Raw genomic sequence first — 24,654 nt, forward strand, 5'->3', positions numbered from 1 at the left:
CTCCTTTAACCCTCAGATACAGCATTTACTGGCCTTTCTATTCCCAGAAGGTTGTTTAGGAGAGAACGCAGGTGCTATAAACACTTACACGTTCCCCAGGGTCCATCTAATCTGCTGTAAAGAGCCTCTAAGAAGTGAGATAAAGAAAACCCCAGCTTCAGCCTCTAAGTTCTCTAGTTAAAATGGTTTCTGCATAAAACAGACCTCCAAATAAGCCATGAAAAAGAATGAGAAGTCAAGGATTTCAGTATAGATATATAATTTTAATATTTAATTTAAAATAAAGTCAAGGCTGGGTTGGTTTGGGAGAAAATCTCTAATTTGCAGAATAGAAGATTTAAAAAAAAATCATGAAATTACAAGTCATTGGTGAAAACAGCTTTCTTCCTCCCCTAGGCTCCTTACAGAACCTGCTCAGGAAATAAGGTAAATCATCTCCCTTACCTCCTCCCTACCAGGGCTTGGCTCTTCCCAAAACCCAAGACGGGAATAAATCTTCCATTGCCTCTACCCATTTCTATAAAGAGTCCATCTTTAGCCCTAGGCAGGAAGCCTTGTGTCAGGTCCAAGCTCCTGAGATAATGAGGATCCCGATTCCCTACTGAGGTTGGGCACATCTGGGTCAGAGAAGCCACCAGAAAGACCTCTGCTTTTCAAACTCATGCAGACAGTTATCAGGGTTCCCAGATGCAACCCCCTTATAAACACATCCATAGTCACAGAAAGACAGGAGGAAACATGGAAACCCTGAGCAGAACCAAGCCCCACAACCTTATCACGGTCCTACCAAAGTCCCTCCCGCAAGGGCTCATCAGTAGAGGAGGCAATAGCTCTCCATACTGGGGCAGCCAGGGAAGCTGAGGGCCCTGGTGGGGGAAAGGCTGGTCCTTGGAGAGGTATGAATGTGCAGGTATAGAAGGCAAGAAGAACATCCTTATCTCCTCACCCTGTCTAAGGCACCAAAAGGAAAGGAAGGTATGAATGATGAAGACAGGAAGGGGAGAACAGATCCCTTGGATCCACTGGCTTGGGGAAGACAAAATATAAAGGAATGGAGAGGGGTGGGGACTACCCTACCATGGGGACTCCCATGACTGTGCAAAGAGGAGCATCCAAGAGCTGGATAGAGCCACCCCAGTGTGTCTATTATCCATAATGTTCCCTTCACCCTGCTCCAGAGTGGGAGGAAAACATACTGCAGGAGTCAAGGGAGCAAAAATCACAAAGGTATTTCCCTGAGCCTGAGGGTTAAGGGCTAAAGAAATAAAGCTTTATATACGTGGCAATGTCTATCCCTTCCTAACATGCTCAATCCCCCTCAGCCTCTATGGTGACCATCCTATTGCTGTGAGGGAAGAAAAAGACTTAAGGGAAGGGCTCAGTTGGCCTAAAATACCCACTCCTCCAGAGGAAAGGGAAAGCCTGTTCACCGGCTTAGTGCCAATGCCTTTTTTATCACCATCACACATACCCCTCCCATTCTTAGGGCTGAATAATTGGGTTCCCCCTCCAGGAATGAGGAATTCGAGGCTTGGCAGGGCAGTGCAGGCCTGGCCAGGGCAGGCTGCAGGTATGGTCTCTGGTCCCTCGTGGACCCAAGCTAACAAGAGCTAGTCTGCAGGTTGCTTTCCGTAAGCAGTGATGCAATGGAAGAAGGGTCGTAGATGCTGTCATATTCCTCATCTGAGCTCAGCCCTTCATGCTGGGTTGACTCAGCAGCTGAGCGGGAGGCTTTGCGCCTAAGAGAGAGGAATACTTGTAAGAGAGGGAGACAGACTGAGCCAACCATGCTTTTCATGCTAAGGAAACTCCCAGCTGTTCTAAGACCTCAAGGTACAAGCTCCCCCACCTATGTGAGATCTGGGGAGATGGGGTATATATAGACAGTGGGCTGAGCTAAAGAATAATCATACAGGCTTTCAGCCAGAAAGGAGTGACTGCAGAGGTCCCATCTTAAAGATCCTCCTCCCTATTCAGTTCAGGAGAACCCATGCCCGGGGTTCAGAAGAGGGGGAAAGAAAAGCAGCCCATACCAGGAGTCCTTCTCTAGGGTTTTGATCCGGGCCTGGAGCTGTTCATTGACCTCATGCTGTTCTTCCAGCTCACGCTGGGCCTTCTTCCTCAGGCCATCGAGTCGTTCAATCTCCTCTTCTGCTTCGTCCACCTGCCGCTTCAAAGCCTTCACCCTCAGGCTTAGCTGGGCAGGATACAAAGTCCCCACATTAGAAAAACATCTGCTACGACCATAGACTGGGACCCAATTCTGACAAGGAATCGCTGCCCTAGAAAAATGTCGTGACCATGGGCAAGTTCTCTAACTTCACAGGTTTGTTTTGGGGATGAAATGAGCTCACATATGTACAACAGAAAGAGAACCTAGCACATCACAGACACTCAATGCATGTGCTTACTATGACTGTTTTAATCCAGGGCCTCCAGTCTAGTCTCCATCCCTATATGAAGAGAGTTGAAGCTGGGAAGACCTATGAGATGGGGCCTCCCTTTGCTCTCAAGCAAACACACAGTATATGCTTACCGTATGACTTCTTGTCCCTGGCTCCCATCCTTACCTGGTCCTTCTGGTCATTGACATGCTGCCGCTCATCATCAATTTGGATGGACAGCTCTTTAACCCTCCGTTCCAGTTTTCGGTTGGTAGACTGCAGAACAGTTTTCTCCCTAAGAGGGTATGGTAGGGGGGTGTCTGTGGCTGTAGCCATTTCTAAAGGAAACCCTATTTGGCTCCCTCCAGCCTCCATGAACTCCTCTCAGTCATGTCACACTAGGGAGGATCTAGGGGCAGATCCAAACAACAGGGGAGATAATAGGTCATTCACATTTCAGAAGTTCTACAGCTCCCTCTGCTCTTTACCAAGAGAAAAGTTGCCCCTGAAGATCAGGTTAGGGTGGCCATGTCTGACATGCAAGACAGAGAAGAGCCCAGAGGGAAAGAGGGAGGATGGGCTCACATCACCTCTCTTCAGCCTGCAGCCGCTCCTGCAACTCCCGATTCTGGGATTCAAGCTGAGAGATGCTGGCGCTGGGCTTCTGGAAGCCTTCTGAGCTGGCCAAGCGGCTCTTCAAGTCCTTGTTCTGAGAGGGACAGAAAGTCTCCATCGTTACTCTCCACTTCTGATCTCTCCTGTGGTCATTCTACCTGCCTCCTGGTGTCTATCCCCAAGACTCCTTACTCCCCTGCTTACCTGTCTCTCCAGGGAGATTTTGTCACACTCCAGGTCCTGTCGAGCAGACCTCTCCTGCATGAGCTCTGCCCTCAGCTGGTCCACCTAGTAGGGATGGATGAGAGGAGCCAGATTTGGGTAGGGCTAACAATGAACCAGCCAGGTGAACCATGTGAGGAAGAGAAAACTGTAGGATGCTCTCTGAATCCCCACAATTCTTAGGCAACTAAGAAATCACAGCCTTTTCAAACGGGAGGAGCCACAGAATTTAAATAGTGCCTCCTCCATCTCGCCAGGAACCAGCATCCCCTCTGAATGGAAGCAGCCTGGACTCAGGTCAGAGAGGATCCCAGGCCATCAGGATTCCTTCTTCCACTCAGATCCCTGGCTCCTTTCCACCCATCCTAAAGGAGACCCTGAAGTAGCACCAGCCACGCACAGATTCAACAGCCAGAATTCCCCAGATTATGAAACATGGGTGGGCAGAGGTGTTCTTGAGAGGGCTGAGAGCTAAGGAAGGGGGTACCTGGTCCCGGCCACGATTCATGCGTTCTGTCAGCAGCTCCACGGTGCTCCTCTCCTCATCTAACTCCGCTTCCAGCCGTGAGACTTTCTCCTGCGGCACAGAAGCAACAGGTTCATTCTGCCCCACATGCTGGACACCAGAATGCCAAACCCCCACCAGGACCCTCCCAAAGCCCAGCCTCCACAGACCTTGCTGTCTCCCATGTCCCCACAACCAGCTGTCTTCGCCCCTGCCCAGAGCCACCATGGAGCTAGCACCCTCTGCTGACCAGGCGTGGCATTGAGGGGAGAGGGTGGTGGCGCCTGCTCTAGTCTTGGCCCTTGGCAGGATGACAAACCCCCGAATCGATTCCTCAGTGGGGCAGCCCGATTTCCCTAATGGGATAACAGACAGAAACCAAAGTGTCCAAGCCAAAGCTGGGATGGAGTCAGATCTACCACTTCCTAGCAGAAGGGCCATGGCCAAGTTGCTTAACCTCTCTGTGGGTCTGTTTTCCTCATCTATAAAATGGAGAACCTATCCCACAGGTTTTTTCTCAGGATTAAATGAGTCTTCAGTGCCCAGCACATGGCATAATATGTGTTTGCTGCTGCTATTGTCACTGTTTGTTGTTATTGTTGTTGTTGCTCCAGGGGAGCAGGAGAGGGAGCAGCAGCCTCCCCGCTGAGCAGGGAGCCAGATGCAGGACTCAATCCCAGGACCCGAGCCAAAGGCAGATGCCCAGCTGACTGAGCCACCCAGGCGTCCCTTGTCACTGTTTTTATTATTGCTGCCAAATATAGCAAACTGAAGACCACTATTCACTCTAAAGGGGAGATGCCACTGCTCAGTTCCAGCCAACTGCTGCCATGCAGACAACTCGGGATTAGAAGCTCAGGGTGACTATATTTTCCACATGTACAAAAGGAACCAGAAATTGGTAAGATGTAAGTGACATGTATAAATTTCTAAACACTGGCAATTAACTCAGACATTTAAAACACTGCACTCAAACAAAACCCATCAGCTGTGGGCCACCAGCTTTCAATACCCAGCAGAGAGAGGGGGCTTGGTATGTCCTGGCTCCTTTCCCCCATGGAAGTCCCACCTGTGCCAGGACCTGGACACCCCTTCCCCTCCCTGCCACCCTCACACCGTCACCTCAAGACCCTTGAGCTGCCGGGTCCTGTCATCCTGGGAACGCTTTTTGTTCTCTGCCTCTTGCTCCAGCCCTTGCAATCGCTGGGCCAGCAGCTCTTTGTCCAGCCGGGCTGTGTCCCGGTCAGCCTGAGACGCCTGCAGGGCCTGCCGTAGCCTCTGGGTCTGGGCAGGAGAGAAAATGCAACAGCTTGGAGAAGCAAGGTGGGAGCAGAGGGGCGGGAGCAGTCCGCCCCTGTGGGGAGAAATGTCACATCACTGCCATTCTTTAGAATTGCCAGAGCCTGGTGGTAATAAAAAGCAGGCCTACTTTTAGTCCCTTTTCTTCTCTTTGAAGATCTAGTTAGCTTTCTTTGACAATTCAGGAATCAGGCAGCATCCTATCTAGCAGGCAGAAAGGAGCTTAGTCCATTTTCTTTATTGTTTTAAAATGCCCTACACAAATTAGTATCAGTTAAGTCATTTTTAGACACCTGATCCTGGGACCCAGCCCTAGGAGTTGTGATTTAAGTGATATGGGACCCAGGTAGGGTACTGGGACTTTTTTTTTTCTTAACAAAACAAAAAGAGTTTAATGTAATCGAAAAACAGAAAATTATAACAAATTGTTATTGTAAAAGATTGTGAAGTATTAAAACTATCATCTTTAAAAAATAAAATAAAACTAGCTATCATATTTCAAGACATGCCTCTGTTTTGATACTGCACTTCCAATAACATTGCAATGTTGAGGTTCTTTTGGTACTTTGATTTTTTTTTTAAGATTTTATTTATACTCTCTCTCAAATAAATAAAATCTTAAAAAAAAAAAAAAAAGAGGCAAAGAGACCTTCAAACCAAGGACGTTGGGCAGGTTCCCAGCCCCTGCCATTTCTCCTCCTACCTCATCCTGAAGCCGGCTCAGCCCCCCTGAGTTCTTCTCAGCCTCACTGGCCCACTCCTTGGCCTGGCGCTGGGCATCCGCCACCTCCCGCCGGGCCTTCTCCTTGTAATCCTCCAGCTGGGCCTGCAGCTCCTGCAGGGCCTGCTTAGAGTCATTCCCAATCTGCTCCAACTGAGAGGAAGAGAAAAGAGCCTTTTCAGCACTATACCTCTGGCCCTCCTCCAAGCCCAGACTCCCCAGATTCTCCTTACTGCCAAAGCAGCCCTCCCTTGCTCTCCCCGGGCCTAGGTCCCTATAGTATGGCTAGTAGTAATATACAGATTGCCTGGGTTCAAATCCTGGCTCTACCACTTATTAGCTGTGTGATCACAAACAAGTTACTTATCCTCTCTAGGTCTCAGTTCCCCATCTATAAAATGGGAAAATAATGGTACCTACATCACAAGGTTGTTGTGAGAATTACATTAATGATACAAAGTACTTGTAAAAGTGTCTGATACCAAGTAAACCTTAAATGACCACATTTCAACAAACCCAAGATGCCAATAGATTGTAAGATATACCACTAAGAAGGAAAAACCTGCCAACTGAACCGTAACATACCATGAGTTACAAGATGCCAAGTCAACTTCAGAGATGATGCAATGTGCACTTTAGAACTGACAAAATATGTATGTTTCCTCTAGCTTTATAAAGTAAGAGATTACAGGGACAATCTTACCTGCAAAAATGCAATTTCTTTCTTTTTCCTTTCTTCTTGACCTCCCCCAAATATAAAATTCCACCCACAAAAATTCCTATGTTTAGGTCATAAAATCAGCTAGGGAGAAATGATGGAACTTTCCTTTCCCTACCCCAAACAGAAAATTCTACTAATGAAGATTCTTACATTCAGATCTTACAGATGTCTTAGGGAGAATCCCAGGAGATATTCTCCAAGGACCAAGACCACATGGAATGGGATGTGGGGGGAGGACATGAACACTGAAGAGCAATAGGAAGGACACCGCTCTCTCAAGATTTGGCCTTGGCCTCCCCAGCAGTGAACTTGAGGTAAGCAAACACCACACATTCTGACCCCCTCCCCCACCTCCCGCCCCCCCAGGCAAGCTTCCGTAAGAGCTGGGACTCTTCCTGAGAGTCCAGGACACCCCATGCCCCACCTCTTTGTTCAGCTGGCAAACAGTCTTGTCCAGCAAGCGCTTCTGCTCCTCCAGCTCAGCCTTGCCCCGCCGGAGCGCCTCCTGCTGCTTCCCCTCCTCCTCTAAAGCCCGGTTCAGTGCCTGCTGCTCCTGCCCCAAGCGGGCCAGCCCCCGCTGGGCCTCCTCCAGCCGGGCCTCCAGTGCCCGCTTGGCAGCAGCCAGGCTCCCCGACTCTTCCTGAGCTACGTTCAGGGCCTTGTCCAGCCGCTGTTTCTCAGCCTGGGAGAGGGAAGACATAGGCCATTTGGAGGGGAATAGATGGGAGGGAAGAACAGTGATTTATGAAAAAGGTGGGCAGTGAAAACAGGCTCAGGGGAAGCAGCAAAGAAATCAGAACACAGAGAACAAGCACAAGGTGGGAGATAAGAGACAAAAGTACCAGTGCAAGGGCCAAGACATCCACAGCAAAGCATGCTCCAGGAAATAAACCCAAGTGTAACACTGGATTGGGAAGGCCAACAGAAGCACACTTGGCGTAAAATGAAACTGATAGCTGAGGATTTAGCTGAAGTATTCAGCCAGGGACAAGAGGAGAAAGGGCCGGGGGGTGGGGGCGGACAGGGAGCCAACGATGTGGGCAGAAGCACTGACCTCTAGCCGCTGCACCTTGTCCCGAAGCCTTGCCTCCGCCACTTCCCCACCTTCCGCCAGGCCCCGGGCCTCCTTCAGCTGCTGCTCCAGACCCAGGATGCTCCGTCGGAACTCGTCATTCTCCTCCTGGGTCTCCCGAAGTGTGGTTTCCACGGCTGCCCGCCGCTGCCCCAGCACTGCCACCTCTGCCTCTGCTGCCGCCTGAGCCTGCGGCCAGTTCAGGGAGCGGTAGCTCAGACCCCAGGGCTCCAAGTCCCTAGCCACCCCCAGGAGAGCCACCTGGAAGACCGTCCACGAGAGCTGGACCTAAATAGTGGTAGTGCCCCTGCGAATCCCACCCCTACAGAGCCATGCTGCAGCCTTGCCTCCCCTCCCCACTGCCCAATCCTAGCTACTTTTCACCACACACCTAGGACCAAGGATCTGGTCTGTACATACCCATGATATGTAATTTTCCATGCCCTCTGGCTCCTCTGCCCTCCAGACCCCTCAGCCTCCACCTCCTAAGCCCTGTGCCCACTCCCCTTGCCTTGGAAGCCTCTTCACAGTCCTGTCTCAGTTGCTGGACGGTCTTTTGTAGCTGGAGGTTCTGCTGTTCCAACCCCCGACCTCGATCAGCCTCAACCTTTAGCTGCTTCTCCAACTCCCGCTCCCGGTGGCGCCCAGCCACCTCCTGGCTCTGCTGCTCTTCTCTCAGTTCCTTAAGTTCCCGCTGGGTCTGGCGCAGCTCCTGGAAGGGAAGGGGGACAGTGACAGGGCCCAGGGGTGGCCTGGGATATCAGACTGTGTGGCAACTGGAACTCTCATGTTTTGCGGGGGGAATGAATGAAAGATGTTGTGGCTACTTGGGCAAGGAGTCTGATAGTTTCTCAAAAAGTTAACCATAGAATGACCATATGAATTCCATTCCAAGGTATATATTCAAGAGTACTGAACACATGTTCCCAAAAAACATGTTCACGTGAATGTTCATTACAGCATTACTCACGATGGCTAAAACATAGAAATGACCCAAATGTCCACCCAATGGTGAACAGATAAACGAAATGTGATATATCTATATAAAGTATTATTCAGCCATAAAAAGTACTGATACATGTTACAACATCAGTAAATCTACAAAAAGATTATGCTAGGTGAAAGAAACCAGACATACAAGGCCGTATATTATGACTCGAGTTATATGAAATTGTGAAGAATAGGCAAATGCATAGAGACAGAAAGTAGATTAGTGGTCACCCAGGGCTGGGGAAAGTGACTGCTTAATGGATATGGGGTTCTCTTTTGGGGTGATGAAAATGTTCTCTAATTAGATAGTGATGATGGACATATAACTTTGTGTATATACTAAAAACCACAAAGGGATTCCTGGGTGGCTCAGCCAGTTGGGTGTCTGCCTTTGCAACAGGTCATGATCCCAGAGTCCTGGGATCTACTCCCACATTGGGCTCCTTGCTCAGTGGGGAGACTTCTTCTCCCTCTGCCTGCCGCTGATTGTGCTCTCTGTCAAATAAATGAATAAAATCTTTAAAAACAAACAAGCAAAAAACCCCATTAAATCATATACTTTGAAAGGGTAAATTCTATGGCATGTGAAATAAATCTACAGACACACACACACACACACACACACAATCAAATCATGTTAAGTGAGAGTAGATGAGGGTGTGGATAAAACAGGATTGGCTATTTCAAAAATAAAATATGTTGAAAACCAAAACATATTACACAATAAATAGTGGTGCTGCTCTTTTTTTTTTTTTTTTTTTTTTAATTAAAATACTGGGGAGCCTGCCTGGCTCAGTAGGTAGAGCATGCAACTCTTGATCTCAGAGCTGTGAGTTTGAGCCCCACATTGAATATAAAAATAAAAATCTTTAAAGAAAAATTTGAGGGGGTGCCCGGGTGGCTCAATTGGTTAAGCATCTGCCTTCGGCTCAGGTCATGATTCCAGGGTCATGGAACTGAGCCCTGCATCGGGCTCCCTGCTCCGTGGGGAGCCTGCTTCTCCCTCTCCTTTTGCCTACTGCTCTGCCTTGAATTCTCTCTAATAAATAAATAAAATCAAAAATAAATAAAATTTTGAGATATGAGCTCTCGTGCTATCGTTCTTTAGCTATCAGCTACTTCTGAAATTCAGAAAGTACCATAATTAGGCTGAAAGGTTATATAATATACTTGGAGTTTTTGGTATAAAATAACAAAACTAACTTCAAAGAAAAAAAACAGCACAGCGTGTGGTCTATACTGGATGGGGTCTGTCTTCCTAATGCGTATGTTGTCTGAGTGGGTACTTGATAAAATACACTGCATATATGAAATAAATCAAGCACTAGTTACTTCTTCTTAGCTTTTCAGCTTTATCTCCTATGATAGTCAACTGAGATTGTCCAGAGGAATGTCCACTAATATAGCAAACAGACTTCAGACATTCTTGATAATTTGTTAACTTCATACTGACATAGTAAAAACTTAAGAGCACTTTTCATTTCACAATCACTAAAAGTACACTTGGTTAACGTTCATTATGTTTTTCTCCAAGTATTTTGTGTAAGCTCAGACTTTTGTTTATCTGGAAAATCATCACTTAGAGCTATACTTCCTTACTCATTTAATAAATATGACTGCCTTGATTATAATTAGGCAGCCTTATGGCAAAGGCATGATAAACAAGCAATGATTAATTAATACTTGTTAAATGAGCACCAACTACATATCCAGCATAGTGAATCAAAGAACTATAAACCTAGAAGGATCCTTAGGAGGCCATAAATGCCAGTTCCCTATACTAACAAAATATTTTCTAAGTTTCTAAATCATCCAAAATAATTAGACGCATTCTTGTCCTCCAAAAACTAATACCAGGAATATGAAGAAATTGTCTGTATTTGCTTCAATCTGATGACCTTATCATTTATAAAACATCCGTGCATGATAAAATCCCTGCGTCTAGATTCTATACTCTAAGCAGCCTTCACTATACCATCTGGCTTCCCCAGTAGGTCAGCTGGCCATGACAATGCAAATATTCCAGTCTGTCTGATGACAATTCACGTTACAAGTTAATAAACTGCCATTCTAACTGTAAATGTTGGTTTCATAAATATAGTTAATGAGTCCATCCCCCTGCCCTACTCCCTATCGCCCCACCCCCTCCAGACAGAGCAACTCTCCCTGTGCGGACCAAATTCGAAGCTTCAAAAATGACCCTGGAGTTTCACAAATCCATCTAAATGCTGCTTCCCCTGAGGTCTCTTGGGAAGCAGCCAGCAGCCTCTGGCTTGAACCCAACTAGTAGTCCTTCCCACTGGAAACCTGTACACTCAATGAGAGCAGCCCAACTGCATCAGAGAGTGTATAGGGGAAAGAGCTGGCTGAGCAGAAAGGTGGGTCCTGAAAACCAAGGACAGAGGAGGCAGCCACTAGTCTGGAGATCCTCATGGGTAAGTGAGGTCAGTGCCCATCACCCCAACCTGCTCTTCCACACCCCAACTCCAAGTACCTTTTTTTTCCTTTTTTTTTTTTTTTTAAGTAATCTCTACACCCAGCATGGGGCTCAAACTCACAACCCTGAGATCAAGTCCCAGCCAGGTGCCCCTCCAAGTACCTTCTTGAGCTCCTCCATTTGGCGAGTATCTGCAGCACCAGCCCGGGCCTGCCCTAACTCCCTCTGTAAGACATCCATCTTCTCCCCAAGCTCCTCTTCCATCTCCTCCTTCTCCATCCGCAGCTGCAGGAGTCTGAGTCCAGCCAGGTGAATGCAAAGGAAAAGGGAACAAGGTCAGGCCACCTGCCTGGGAAAGGTTAGTGGGACAATGCAAACCACCTCCTCAGAAGCCAACAGGCTGGGCACCCACTCTCGACAGAGTAAAGGGCACAGCATGGGTAGAAAAGCAGCAGGATATAGGAAACACGGATAAGCATTGCTGAGAGACAAAGTCCTTACTCCTGCTTGGTGGCTCTAAGCTCCTCCTTGTTCTTTTGGAACATGCTCTGCCAATGCCCTGTCTCCTCTGAGGTCTCCTCCAGCTCCCTCTGCAGCTCCCGCACCAGGGTTGACATCTTCTGCCTCTCCACCTCTAAGGCAGCATGGTCCTAGGGAAGGAGACAGTTGGGGGCCAGAAGGCTCAGAGGGAAGAACTCGCTTCAGATCAAAGTCTAAGCATGTGGAAGGGGAGGCTCGGGACCAGAGGGCACCACACCGGTGACACACTGTGAGACCTCAGGGTGCCTGGTGTGATGCTAGCACAAAGTCTCCCCAAGTCAGAGTGTCCCCCGCCCCTGCTGTCGCTGAAAGGATGCCTCCCCCATTTATTTCCCCATGGGACTTTGGTCACACACCCTCATGGTACTCCTGGCCTGCATTTCCTCACTCTGCCCTTGTAGGTTTCCTGGCCAAGGTTTTCATTATATCTCACATTTGTCTTTCAGAGGGAGTTCCAGTTACGACATGGAAAGTCCCCAAATACCAAGAGACCTCAAGGCAGCCCCTTCTGGGGGTGAGGGGCTGCCCTCTTCCAGCAGTCCCCGCTCTGGTCACATGCCTGGGTGGCATCCTGCATACTCTGGCGAAGCTGCTCTGCATCTCGCTGGTACTGCTGCCGGACGCTTTCCAACTCCTGGTCACGGGAGGCCACCTCCTCCTTCAGGGCCCCCTTCAGGGCTGTCAGCTCCCGCTCTCGCAGTCTCAGCTGCTCCTCTATCCGCTGTTTCCCCTCCAACACCTCTTCCAGAAGCTGCCGGGTCTCTGACAGGTCCTGGGGAAAGGAATACAGAAGTAAAGAGGTGACTCTGCCTGTCCATTCATTTGGTCAATCAAAAATATTTATTGAGCAGCTTGGACCTGTCAGGCTCAGTACCTGGTGCTCTCTGCTCTCTAGGATGCCCACCCTTCTGGGCTCTACCCTCCATCTGACCACTGAACCTGTCTGAAAGCACACTAAGGGGTACCCATAATCAGCTATCTTCTGCCCATACTGTGGGGAAACTGGAGGTGAACAGATCTAAGGGTATTCTAGCTGAAAGGAAACAGAGGCTGCGGGAGCCATCCTCCTCCCTACCTTTCTTAGCGCCTCCTTAGCAGACTCCGATCCCTGGGCCTGTTTCAGCTTGTCCTGCAGCTCCATCACTTGGGTCTCCAGCCCATGTCTTACCCTTTCACCCTGATCCACAAGGAGCTTCATGTTCTGGAGCCTAATAATTAATAACAAATAATATCATCAAGCACTGGGTGTCAAGCAGTTTTCTAAACCCTTTACATATATTAATTCATTTAAACCTCCTTCTTTGTTCAAATCTAAATGAGGCCTCCCCTGACCACTTTGTTTCTTTTTAAAAGATTTTATTTATTTATTTGAGAGGGAGGGAGAGAGAGAGAGCACAAGCAGGGGGAGTGGGAGAAACAGGCTCTGCACTGAGCAAGGAGCCTGATGTAGGGCTTGATCCCTGGGATCATGACCTGAGCTGAAGGCAGACACTTAACTGAGCCCCAAGGTGCCCCCTGACCACTTTATTTAATACACAAACTGGCTCCTCCACCACCAGGCCCTCCAATCTACTTTGACCTACTCCATTAATCACCTTCTCAAATGCTACAGATTTACTTATCTAATATGCTCACTATTTACTGTCTCCCCAACCTCCCCCCACACACACAAGAAACTATGCCTTCTGGACAGCAGTGCTCCTCATCTCAATGGTTCACTAGTATACCCCAGGAATCTAGATCAGTGCCTGCCAAACAGTATTCATTGCAAAAACATCTATTAAATGAACAGTCCTGTGAGGTAGCTACTATTATTAACCCATTTTACAGATGTAGAGCCTGAAGTAGAGAGGCAAATCCAGGTAACCCAACTCAGGCACGATCACCATTACCGACAGAGAAAGCAAAGAGAAAGGTCCTATCTTTAAACTATCTCTGTCTGCCCCTTATAGCTTCTAGATATCTAGATTCTCTGTCTCTCCCACCCAGGGGACACCTCCAACTCTGGCCTCCGTTCCCAAGCAGCCCCACGTGCACCATCAGCTGCACTCACTCTTTGGTGCTCTGCTGGGCCTCTCCCTTCTTCCTCTCCAGCAGCTGCTGCAGCCGGCTACACTCTTCTTCCTTCTCCTCCAGCTGCTGCTCCAGACCAACCAGGGATGGCTCTAGCTTTTGTCGCTTCTGGAAAAGGCAGGGAGAGTAAAGCAGCTGGAGAGAAGGGAAAGCCTCTCAGAGGACCAGGAGTAATGCAAATGTCTAACATTTACTGACTCACTATATGACAGGCACTGTACTACGGACCCTGTGTTTATTATCTGCATTTAATTCTCCTAACAAGCCTTGGGATGTGTGATGGATGGTATAAAGTATGTCCACTAATTGTCTGACATTCCTTTCAAAAGGTGAAGCCTCTCCCCTCTTTATTTTTTAATTAATTAATTTTTTTCAGGATTTTATTTATTTATTTGGCAGAGAGAGAAAGACAGCGAGAGAGGGAACACAAGCAGAGGGAGTGAGAGGAGGAGAAGCAGGGATCCCGTTGAGCAGGGAGCCTGATGCGGGGCTCAATCCCAGGACTCTGGGATCATGACCTGAGCTGAAGGCAGACGCTTAACTAATGAGCCACCCAGACACACTTAAGAACACTCTTCTAACAAACAGAAAAAGGATGCAATGATGTGTAGCTTCTGCGACTCATCCTAAAAAGGCACTGCAGCTTCCTCCTTACCTTCTCTCTTGGATCGTTCTGGGGGAAGGTAGATGCCATACTGTGCAGACACTCAAGCAGCCCCATGAAGAGGTCCACACAGCAAGGAAGTGAGTTCTCCAGCCAATAACCACTGTCTTCTCCTGACTAGAGCCCCAGCCAACACCTTGACTGGAAACTCCTAACAGACCCTGAACTACCCAGCTAAGGTGCTTCCAGACTCTTGGCCCTCAAGACACCAGGAGATGACTGTTTGAAACTGCTGAGTTTCAACGTAATTTGTTACACAGCCATAGATAAATAAGATAGCACAATTATTATCCCCACTTTATAGTTAAGGAAACAGCAGCTTAGAACATGTAAAGAACATGCCTGAAGTCAGTTACGCAGTCAACAGTTACCAGGATTTGAACTCAGTTTGACTCCACAGCTGACCACTTAACCAGTATACTATATTGCTTTCCAGGAAATAAGGGGAGTTACAATCCAATACTTACTAACTACATACAAGGCAATACTGTTAGAGGTGGGAGCAATATTTTTTTAAACTTTAAAAAAAAATTTTTTTTTTTTTTAAGAGAGAGAGAATGTGGGGTGGGGGAGAGGGCAGAGGGAGAATCCCAAGCAGGCTCCATGACCAGCACAGAGCCCAACACGGGTCTCGATCCCACAACCCTGAGATCTCAACCTGAGCTGCAATCAAGAGTCTCACACTTAACCTACTGAGCCACCCACGTGCCCCACAATATTTTTTTTTAAAGGGAGTACATAGACTTTCATATAAGGCTGACCTGAATTTTTAAATTCCGTCTCTGTTACTTAGTACCTTGAGCAATTCACTTAACCTGGCTGATCTTCAGTTTTCTTATCACGAAAAGGTCCACAATATCTACTTTATAAGATCACTATAATTATTATGTATTATCCAGGACAGTACCTATTACAAGAAGTATACTCAAAAGGGGAGCCTAGGTGGCTCAGCTGGTTAAGCATCAGACTTTGGTTCCAGTCATGATCTTAGGGTCCTGGGATCCAGGCTCCACACTCCACAGGAGTCTGCTTGTCCCTTTTCCTCTCTCTCTGCCCCTCCCCCCATTCATGCTTTCTCTCTCAAATATATATATATATATAGAGAGAGAGAGAGTACACTCAATAAATGACAGCTACTCGTATTGCCATCATCATAATGACAGTGAAAAAAACTGAGGTAAGTAATCCCGGTAAGCAGCAAAGCCAGGATAAGAACTTCCAAAGGAAATGAATGGAAGGTAGTCAGAGCTCTGATGACTGTGCTCTTCTCCCTAAGCTCCAGGGAAGCCCAGAAGTCCTTGTGGGGACCAGCACATACTCTTGTCTCCTGTGTCACAGAACATGAGTGCTCATTTGATCGCATGGCAGAGCAACCCAAGCACCGTTTCCCCCATGCCCCATGTGCCTCCTACACCTCTAGTCTCCCCTCACCTTCACCTCGTCATCCAGCTTTTGCTGCAGCTCCTCCACTTTTCGGGTGAGCTCGCTCTGCCCAGCCAGGGCCTTAGCAGACACAGGAGAAGTCATCTGCCAGAAACAGGGCAGGAAGGAATGGGTCCACATCCAGATCCAGGCCCCAAAGGCCCTAACCCAGCCTCCTGGTCCCACCGGGAGGTGGCCACTCACCACCAGAGGCTGCATCTGTTCCAGCACCAAACTGACCTTCCTCCTCACAGACGTTTCGCTTTCTGAGCTTCTGAAGGATAAAAGGACAGAAATAAAGGCTAAGAGAGGGAAGAGGTAACAGAGATGAGAGAAGGAAGAGCTAAGGACAGGGAAGATGGGGAAGGAAGCCAGAAGAAAAAGAGGGGAGGTGTGTGACTGTGCTGCTGGGAGGGCCCCCACTTACCCCTCCCTCAGGATGCTGTAGATGGTGGCCTTCACATGGTCCACACTGCCTGGTGGGGCTGTCTCCTGCTGGTCTCGGAGAAGGTCTGGGGTTGATTTCAACTGCAAAACATAAACCCAGAGAAACAGGAAGATGAAGCCAGCGGCATGTGTGGGGTTCAGACGGTGCAAAAGCAGCAGGTGGGAGACAAGGCCCCCCCAGCATGCCGAACAGGCCTCACATGCGTAAAAGAGGCAACACCGCAGAGGCCTGAGCAGCAGGCCCAGGAGAGGTCCAAGCAGGGTACACCTCTCACTATTGCTGCAAGCCAGATTCTCCTTGACAAGCAGATCTCAACTAGCTGTGAGCTCTGTGGTAAGCTGTTACTACTGACAGTTAATGTACTAGAACTTATAAATGAACGGGCTTAATGTTGTCTCCAAGAAGCTACTGCCCCACTTACTTACACTCCTGAGTGGGAGACAGAGATGGGAGTTTTGACCAGAGCACTGGAAGCTGGTCATATTACCAGGCCTGCCTTACGGATGCTGCAGACCTAGCAAATGCTAGTGACTGAGGCACAGTCCATGGCCAGGCAGTAACAAGTGACTCTCACGCTTATGAAGGCTGATTTCACATCAGTTCCATTTCCATGGAAGCATCTCGTACATGTGAATATCATCTATTTAGAAGATGGGTAAAGTGGAGGACAAAAGTAGAAACCTTCTGCCTTAAGTTATTGAACCAGCAAGGGGGTCCTGGGGCTGCTGGGCTGGGGATCGGAAGCCACAGAGGAATGGGGTCTGACCTGCAGCATGCCAGGATCCTGGGCTCTCTCCCGTGGCTCCTCAAAACTCTGCAGAACCCAGTCCTGGGTCTGATGGGAACGGCTAAAGCCACCAAGAGAGCTCTGGCTATGGGTCGACTGCCTGGAGCTGCCCATGTGGCTGTCATGCTTTGTGCTAGGAGTCCAGTGGTTGGGGGACCGACGCTCCCGTTCCTCAACGGTATCCCGTGGGAGCCGGTTGTCCAGGCTTTGGCTCCGCTTGCGTTGTTCAGGGGGCAGAGTCCGCATGCGCCGGCCAGTCCGCCCCCGGGCCTGCCCCCCATGGTGACCGTCAAACTTGTTGATGAGTGAGTCCACTGAAGACAGGGGAGCAGTGTCAATGGTGTTGCCTGGGGAAGCTCCCTGGGGGGCCAGCTCCAGAAGGCTAGTGCTCCTGGTACTCGGACTCACAGGGGCAGGGCCTGTCAGTGAGGCCTGGGACTGGGATCTGAGTAGCCTTCCATTCCAGTGGGCCCCAGGCTCCTCATCAGACATACTGCCCTGTGAGCGGGCAGGAAATTCCTTGGCATGAGAGTAGGAGCTCTCAGGGAATTCCGAGTCAGAGCTCAGCGCTCCCGGAGCCCCTATGTTGTTGGACCCCTTGATCTGGACTCCAAAGGAGTCACCACCTTGCTCCCCACTGTTGAGCACTACAAAGGGCTGTCCAGCAATGCCCTGCACACGCACAGCAACCCCATAGGTATTGGCTCTTGCATCCTTAGCTGGACGTCGCCCACCACGACGTAGGGTGCCCATCTCTGCATCACCCACTGGCTCTGTAATGAAGCGAATCTGGACTCCATGGTCTACAGGGCCGCGGGGCTCAGCCATGGTGGATGCCTGCTCCATGAATGGGAGGGGGTCCTAGAAAATCAAGAAAACAGTTAAAACTGAGAGACTGGAAGCAGAAACCCAGAAACCTCCACCTGTCCGGCTTTTGTGTGGCTTATTACTTTGTCGTTCCTTCTACACAGAATAGTGGTTCTCCTATTTTATCTGAAAAGTATCTACTGGACCCTGTCCCCAGAGTTTCTGATTCAGTAGGTCTGGATCTGAATTTCTACCAAGTTCCCAGGAGATACTGACACTGCTGGTCCAGATTCCAGGTTTTGAGACCCATTGACTTAGAAGAATCCATTTCCTCTAATACAGTCCTAGGGAACCTGGCTTTGTCAAGAGTTCAACAATTTTGCTTGATCTTCACACATACGCCTATAGCATGATGTGCCTCCTCCAACCCCAATGAAGGCAGATCCCAAACCCTGCCTGACAGATATCTTTATCCCAATGGAGAAAAGGGGCCCTCTACTCCCAAAGTTCATTTAAGATACAGAAAACTACCCCCCACACACAAGATATGCCATTCTATTTCTAAGATTCTAGCAGTGAAGTCTCTGGGTTGGAGGACCTGGGGGCTAGGACAAGGCTGGGAGAGTAACTAGCTTTCTACTGTGTATCTTTTGTCCCTTTTAAATTTGGAACCATGTAGATGTATTGCTTATTCAAAAAAAGATTTAAGCAGAGCGCCTGGGTGGCTCAGTGGGTTAAAGCCTCTGCCTTCGGCTCAGGTCATGATCCCAGGGTCCTGGGATCGAGCCCCACATCAGGCTCTCTGCTCAGAAGGGAGCCTGCTTCCTCCTCTCTCTCTGCCTGCTGTCTGCCTACTTGTGGTCTCTGTCTGTCAAATAAATAAATAAAATCTTAAAAAAAAAAAAAAAGATTTAAGTAACATTTAAGAATGTCCATTCCAAGGGCCCTAGGATAGGCAGACTTGTCCCACCTGAGGACCAGAGCCAGGACAACCCATAGGCCAACTCCTCTGGTCCCCATCAGCCTAAGATTAGAGTCGGCAAATGGAATATATTCCAGGTGTGCTCTGGCTCCAGGAACTGGGTAGGGCAGCTTCTCCTTGAAGCAAATAACATCTCCAGTTTCCGCAGCCCTACAACTAATCTCCACCACAGCCTAGTACCAAACTGGAGGAGGAGTATCTGAAGAGCCAGACAGATACAAAAACATACCCAGCTCAATCTCCCAGTGGAGCTCTGGGCCAATGAAAGCTGGCAAGGCCCCCTTCAGGAACTATAGTCTTGCTAGGAAGCCCAGAAAACGAGGGCGAGAGGGAAAGGGAGTGGCCTAGCAGCAGGTGAGAAAGGGCTTGGTGGGAAGAACATTCCTAACATTCCCAGCCCTTCCCCTCCAGGGAAAGGAACTGGAGGGAGGAGCCCTTATTGGCAATGGTTCTCAGACTCCATTTGAGAGAATGAAGTAATGCACCCACCCACCCACCCCCCAAGAAACAGTCCACACAAGCTTTTAGCACAGAATCTCAAGAGGTTCATGAAGACCTCCAAGCCCACCCTGAACTAAAGGACCCCTGTCCTTCCACTATTCCGGCACTGGGGAGGACTTTAACCAACCTCAGATACTCCAAAGAAAAGGTAAGTATTAAATTGGCAGGGTCCTTTGTTAGAATTCAAGTAAGAAATGGGATCAGGAAAGAAGCTACAAGGCAAAGGTTCTTCAAACCACTCATCCAGTAAAAAAAGAACCTAGCCCTCCTCTTCATTGAATGTATATAACCTTGAGCAAATCACAACTGTTCTGAGCCTCAATTTCCTCATCAGTAAACAGGTATAATGGTAATACCTCCTGAGGTAATACTTGTAAGAATTAGACAATAATAATTACATGTGTATACAGCTATAAAAACGTTATCATGTTCTACATTTCAGATTCTTGCATTTAATTTACTTAGGTTCCTTTTTTTTTTTTTTTTTTTAAATAAAAAGAGGGAAGGGCCCCTGGGCGGCTTAGTCATTAAGCGTCTGCCTTCATCTCAGGTCATGCTCCCAGGGTCCAGGGACTGAGCCCCACATCAGGCTCCCTGTTCAGCAGGAAGCCTGCTTCTCCCACTCCCCCTGCTCATGTTCCCTCTCCTGCTGTGTCTGTCTCTGTCAAATAAATAAAATCTTAAAAAAAAAAAAAAAAGAGGGAAAATAGGGGCGCCTGGGTGGCTCAGTCAGTTAAGCGTCTGACTCTTGGTTTCAACTTGATATCATGGTTGTGGGGCTCGAGCTCCATGTTGGCCTCTGTGCTCGGCACGGAGTCTGCTTCCGATTCTCTCTCCCTCTCCCTTCCACTCACTCACTTTCTCTCTTACAAATAAATAAAATCTTAAAAAAAAAAAAGAGGGAAAATGACAAGACATGAAACACGAAACATAGCTAGCAGTACCTACGCCTGTCACAAAGCTAATAACAAATTTACCCTGCATACATGCACTCCTTCTAACAGGCCCTTCCTGGCTCCACATGCTTCACAGAAGGATGTCACTTCCTCAGAGCCCTTCCCAACCACCCTCTCCCACAAACTAGATCAGCACCATGTTATATGGGGCGCCTGGGTGGCTCAGTGGGTTAAAGCCTCTGCCTTCGGCTCAGATTGTGATCCCAGGGTCCTGGGATAGAGCCCTGCGTTGGGCTCTCTGCTCAGCCAGGAGCCTGCATCCCCCCTCTCTCTCTGCCTGCCTCTCTGCCTACTTGTGATCTCTGTCAAATGAATAAATAAAATATTTTAAAAAAAAGAACAATGTTTTATGTTCTATAGTTGTCCTTCAATAAATCTACCTCAGTTTATTATTTTTTTAAAGATTTCATTTTTAAGTAATCTCTACACCCAATGTGGGGCTCAAATTTACAGCCCCGAGATCAAGAGTTGCGTGCTGTACCAACTGAGCCAGCCAGACACCCCTGTTTATTTTTATGCATTTATCAGAGTGATTTGTTTCCTGTCTGTATCCCCCACTAGATGATACACTCCTGGAGGGCAAAGAACATGGCTCTCAGCTGACTCCAGGCCTGGGTCACCAGGACCTGGTGACAGAGTATGTATAGATAAATATGTGTTAAAGGTTGTATCCTGAACCAAGGCACTCTCGAACAGCAGTGGGGAGATTTACCCAATGATCCCCCTCACAGCCATTTCTCATGTGCCCTCGGAACAAGACCTCTCCCTGCCCCATTCAGTCTTAATTTTGGAACCAGATGTGCCTAGACTGCCAGCTCTTAGAAGTCCCATGATTTATTCATATCACAGCTCTACTCTGTCGGTACCTCTACTGATCTTCCAGATCCAGATCAAGGAGCTCCCAGACTAGGCCCAGCAGAGTGCACAGCCCCTCACCCACCCAAGAGCACCAGGTTGTTCAGAGGCAGTGCTGAATGTGCCAAGTCCCAATGACTCCCTAACTTCAACGGACTGTTAGTCCTGGGACAGTGGGTCAGGGGTGAGCAGGATTGACGTGATCTTTGGGATGGTGGGTCAGAAAGCAGAGCTCTAAATGATTCAACATGGAAAACCCGAAACCTATCCGCCTTCAGTTACAGAGGACAGTGGGGCGTGGCCAGGGGAGCCAAGCAGCTCCAAGGCCTTGCGTAAGCCCCAGAGGCAGGTAAACAGCAATCTGGTGTCAAGAAACAAGCAGTACACAGGCTTCGCTCTCACAGCCTGCCCCTGCTTTTCCCTCCTCAGCATGTGCCCAGGACATTCCTCATCAACTGTATTCTGGGAAGAGCCCAGGCCACAGGTTGATTCAACTTCATCTGTCTGCCTCTCCATTCCTGCCTGTAAGGAGAGGGAGGATACGCTGCACCTGTACCAGACAGCCACTTCTCCCTCAGTTACTTATTAGCCTGCCCTGCCCCAATTCCGTCACCTCACCCAGCCATAAGCATCTGGCTTCCAACTAGGAGTGACAGTCTCTGAACTTCTGGCAGGAAGTAGGGGTGGGGTAGTTTGGGGTGTGTATAGGAAGAACTGACATATACAGGGCCAGGCAATATGCTAGATTCTACATAACTGATACAGGGCCAGGCAATATGCTAGATTCTACATAACTGGCAGATTTAGAAAAATGGAAGAAAGAGAGGTATAGAGATTAGCTCCCCTCAGAGGGAACAAGAGAAGTAAATGGACAAAATAGAAAAGGACAGCTCAGTGACCTTGATGGATTGGTTATTTTCTCAGAAAGAGTTACAAAGATAAGAAGGTTCCCCATGGATCAAAAAGAACCGACCCCAAGTGGACTCCTGGCCCAGTCCACTGAAAAAGCAGAAACCTGAGAGCCAGGCTAGAGCAGCTTGGCCAGTGGAGGAAAAAAACACAATGATGAACTGGGCCCTGCAAACTGGCTGGACTGGTTTGAGAGGCGAGGGGAAGGGGAGGGCCAGAGAGACTCCACTGGCAGCTCATAAAGCAGACCAGAGAAACTCCACACCACAGAGGAGGCAGGGGGCAAAACCATGGGCATGGACTGTCCAGCCTAGATGCCAAGGCTGTGAAGGAGGCAGAGAGTGGAAAGGGAACAGGGAGAAACAGATGCACAAAGAACCTGGTGAGTGACAGGCCAGTATGTGATAGGAAGACTTTGTGTCCCCCACCCCACCCCTCCCTCTCAAGTTCCGGAAGCTGCATTCCTCATCCCACACTTGCCTTGGCCAACTCGCTGGCCCTTAGTTCTCCCCTCCCCTACAACAACCAAGACCTTCTCTCCTCCCACAGGGCTGATAGCATGCGGGTCAGCCTGGGAAAAGAAGAAAGGGTTCTAGGAAGCCAGAATCCTCTTAGGGTCAGGGCAAATCTCTGGATTAGCAGTCCCCTACAGCCAGCCCCCGACTCGAAATATCAAGGATAAAAGAAGAGGTGCAGAGGCACGTGCAGGCAGCCTATGGACAACATAGCGGTTGCTAATTATTTCCCAATTACAACTTTCCTCAGGCAGGGCATCAAAGGGGCCAAGCTAAGACTGGCTCTGGTTCCCTTACCTGCCTAAGGCAAGGAAATCTGCCTCAGAAGCCTTGTCTGGGCCGCAACATGCAGCTCTCGTCCAGTGTGGAGTCCCAGAGGTGCTAATTCTCCTAGTCTTATGGTGTCCTAAGGAGTCCTGCCTATTTCCCACACTCCTGGTGCCTACTGACAGTGTGACAGCCATCATGGTCCTGGACTCAGGCGCGCCTTGTGGGGTTTCATGGAGTAATAGGGATCTTCTGGGAGGCATCAAGGGAATGGGTTAGGCTCCTAAACTGCATCCAATGGCCCCATCTAGAATCACAGAATAAACTATGTGTGCTTGGGGAGAGGGTCCGACATTAGCCCCTGCCAGAAGCCTCGTTAGAAAGTATTTCTACATATTTTGTAGGCCTAGGGATCTATGCTTCCTCATACCCCTCTCTTGGTGAGCACTCTCTCAAGAGGAAGAATGAAAAAATCTCCCAGGCATTAAAGCAAAGACTGACAGAAACTGAAGGTTTAAATAGTTTCACACCTAGCAAAGAGATGGGGGTGCCTTCTTGTTTTGTCCCTCAGTATCTCCATCTCTAGGTGAAGGGTTAGAGCAAAACTCCACACCTCACACCTCTCAAAGCCTGAAAGGAGGTGCCAGCGCCAGCTCAGAACGGCAGCCAGGAGGAAAACCTGAGGGAAATAGCACCTCTGGTCGCCTTCCCCCTTCCGTCTCTGAACCCCAGGCAGCTGTGCCCCCTGTTCAACTGACACTAACTACTCCCCCCTAACACCGCGGTCTCAAACAGAAATTCTTGCCCCTAGGACCGGCGTCTGACCTCCAGAGATAACCAGGCGCTGAAACGCTTTCGTGTCCTAAGAGTAGCCTTAGCCTCAGGTGCCCCTCACCTGGCACGTTCCCAGCCACTTGCCTCTGGTACCTGAGTAGGAGCCAGCTCTTAACCAGTACTCCCCACCCTAGCTTCAGCTCCCCTCCTCCTCTCTTCAGTGCAGCACCTGTACCCCGGAGAAAGGTATCTCGGATCGCCTCGCCCCTTGTCCCTCAGGCCCACTTGCCTTTTCAGGGGCTCTTGCCCCCTCCGCATTCACTCACCCCAGCCGGGCTCGGCGCTCCCGGGCTCGGCCTCGGGTTCGGGCTCGGGCTCGGGCTCGGGCTCGGGCTCGCGCTCGGGCTGAGCTGCACCCGCCGCTCCCGGGCCCTCCCCCTCCGTCCCTCCGCGCTCCCTGCCCCCACCAACCTGTTACTCCCCTCCGGAGCTCCACCCCCATTGGCCGTCACCACCCGCCCCGCCTTACCCTTCTCTGGTTGGCCCGTTTCCTTCGAGGGGCGGGGCCGTTCGCCGCAGGGAATTGGACAGGGGGTCGCGGGCCGGGAGGGGGCCGGGTCACGTGGGCCGGCGGGTGGTGGAGCGCCGCGGCGGGGCGGCAAGGGGTAATGGGAGGCCATTTTGGGGGCGTAGTGGTTGGCAGTGTGTGACCACCCCCGCCCGGCCCCAGGAGCCTCTTGCCAGGGCATCTTCTTGCCCCTGCTGGAAAGCAGCCCTCTGCCTCCGCGATTCTCAGCGGGAATCTCTGTCTAGAACGCTTTCTCCCCTTCACCCATCTCGGCATAAATCAGATAGCTCTGATGTCCTTTTGCAGAGGGTATCTCCCTGGTCCTCAAACGCCAGAGCTCCGCGACTTCTGCTCGTGTCACTTCTCCCCAGCCTGAGCCGCAGCCCCTATCTTCTGGGCTCCACAAATCATTGTCCAGCCTGGTACCTTTTTCTCTGTAGTATTTTATCATTTTCCAAATTACATCATCAATTTTTTAAAATCATATTCATCGTTTGTCTCTCGTCCAGTGTCAAGCTCCACCGGGGAAAGGATCTCTTGTTTTGTTCGCTGCTATCCCAAACCCGTACTACAGGTACCGGCACACGTTAGGCGCTTAATTCGTTGAATGAATGGGAATT

The 24,654-nt window shown here is 49.4% G+C and overlaps 1 protein-coding gene across 3 annotated transcripts; it reads right to left on the reverse strand.

Annotated features, from left to right (window-relative positions):
- Window positions 1–299: 299 nt before the first annotated feature.
- CGN (cingulin) lies at window positions 300–23,909 on the reverse strand. Of its 3 annotated transcripts, none has more exons than XM_080802527.1 (21): window positions 23,793–23,909; window positions 16,880–17,761; window positions 16,093–16,193; window positions 15,870–15,939; window positions 15,675–15,770; window positions 13,560–13,687; window positions 12,675–12,714; window positions 12,066–12,278; window positions 11,468–11,616; window positions 11,129–11,261; window positions 8,051–8,251; window positions 7,522–7,728; window positions 6,892–7,149; window positions 5,729–5,899; window positions 4,849–5,010; window positions 3,709–3,798; window positions 3,204–3,287; window positions 2,975–3,093; window positions 2,571–2,679; window positions 2,034–2,197; window positions 300–1,739 (listed from the first exon to the last, which is right to left on the reverse strand). In XM_080802527.1, exons 2-21 carry the CDS (start codon window positions 17,744–17,746, stop codon window positions 1,601–1,603), a joined length of 3,501 nt encoding a protein of 1,166 aa, XP_080658653.1. In that variant the 5' UTR covers window positions 17,747–17,761; window positions 23,793–23,909; the 3' UTR covers window positions 300–1,600. The 3 variants fall into 3 exon arrangements, with proteins under 3 accessions (XP_080658653.1, XP_080658654.1, XP_080658652.1); XM_080802528.1 differs by having other exon boundaries at window positions 12,582–12,714; XM_080802526.1 differs by having other exon boundaries at window positions 12,582–12,714; window positions 15,906–15,939; window positions 23,793–23,902.
- Between the last annotated feature and the right edge of the window lie 745 nt (window positions 23,910–24,654).

The sequence above is a fragment of the Martes martes genome, assembly GCF_963455335.1.
Source record: "Martes martes genome assembly, chromosome: 4".
NCBI lineage: Eukaryota > Metazoa > Chordata > Mammalia > Carnivora > Mustelidae > Martes > Martes martes.

Coding starts and splice junctions, on each gene's coding strand:
- CGN (XM_080802528.1), bottom strand. CDS start 17,746: ATGGAGCAGGCATCCACCATGGCTGAGCCCCGCGGCCCTGTAGACCAT. Junction 8,252..11,128: donor AAATGGAGGAGCTCAAGAAG/GTACTTGGAGGG, acceptor CTTCCCTTCCAG/GAGCTGCGCCAGACCCAGCG. Junction 7,150..7,521: donor ACAAGGTGCAGCGGCTAGAG/GTCAGTGCTTCT, acceptor TCCCTCTCCCAG/GCTGAGAAACAGCGGCTGGA.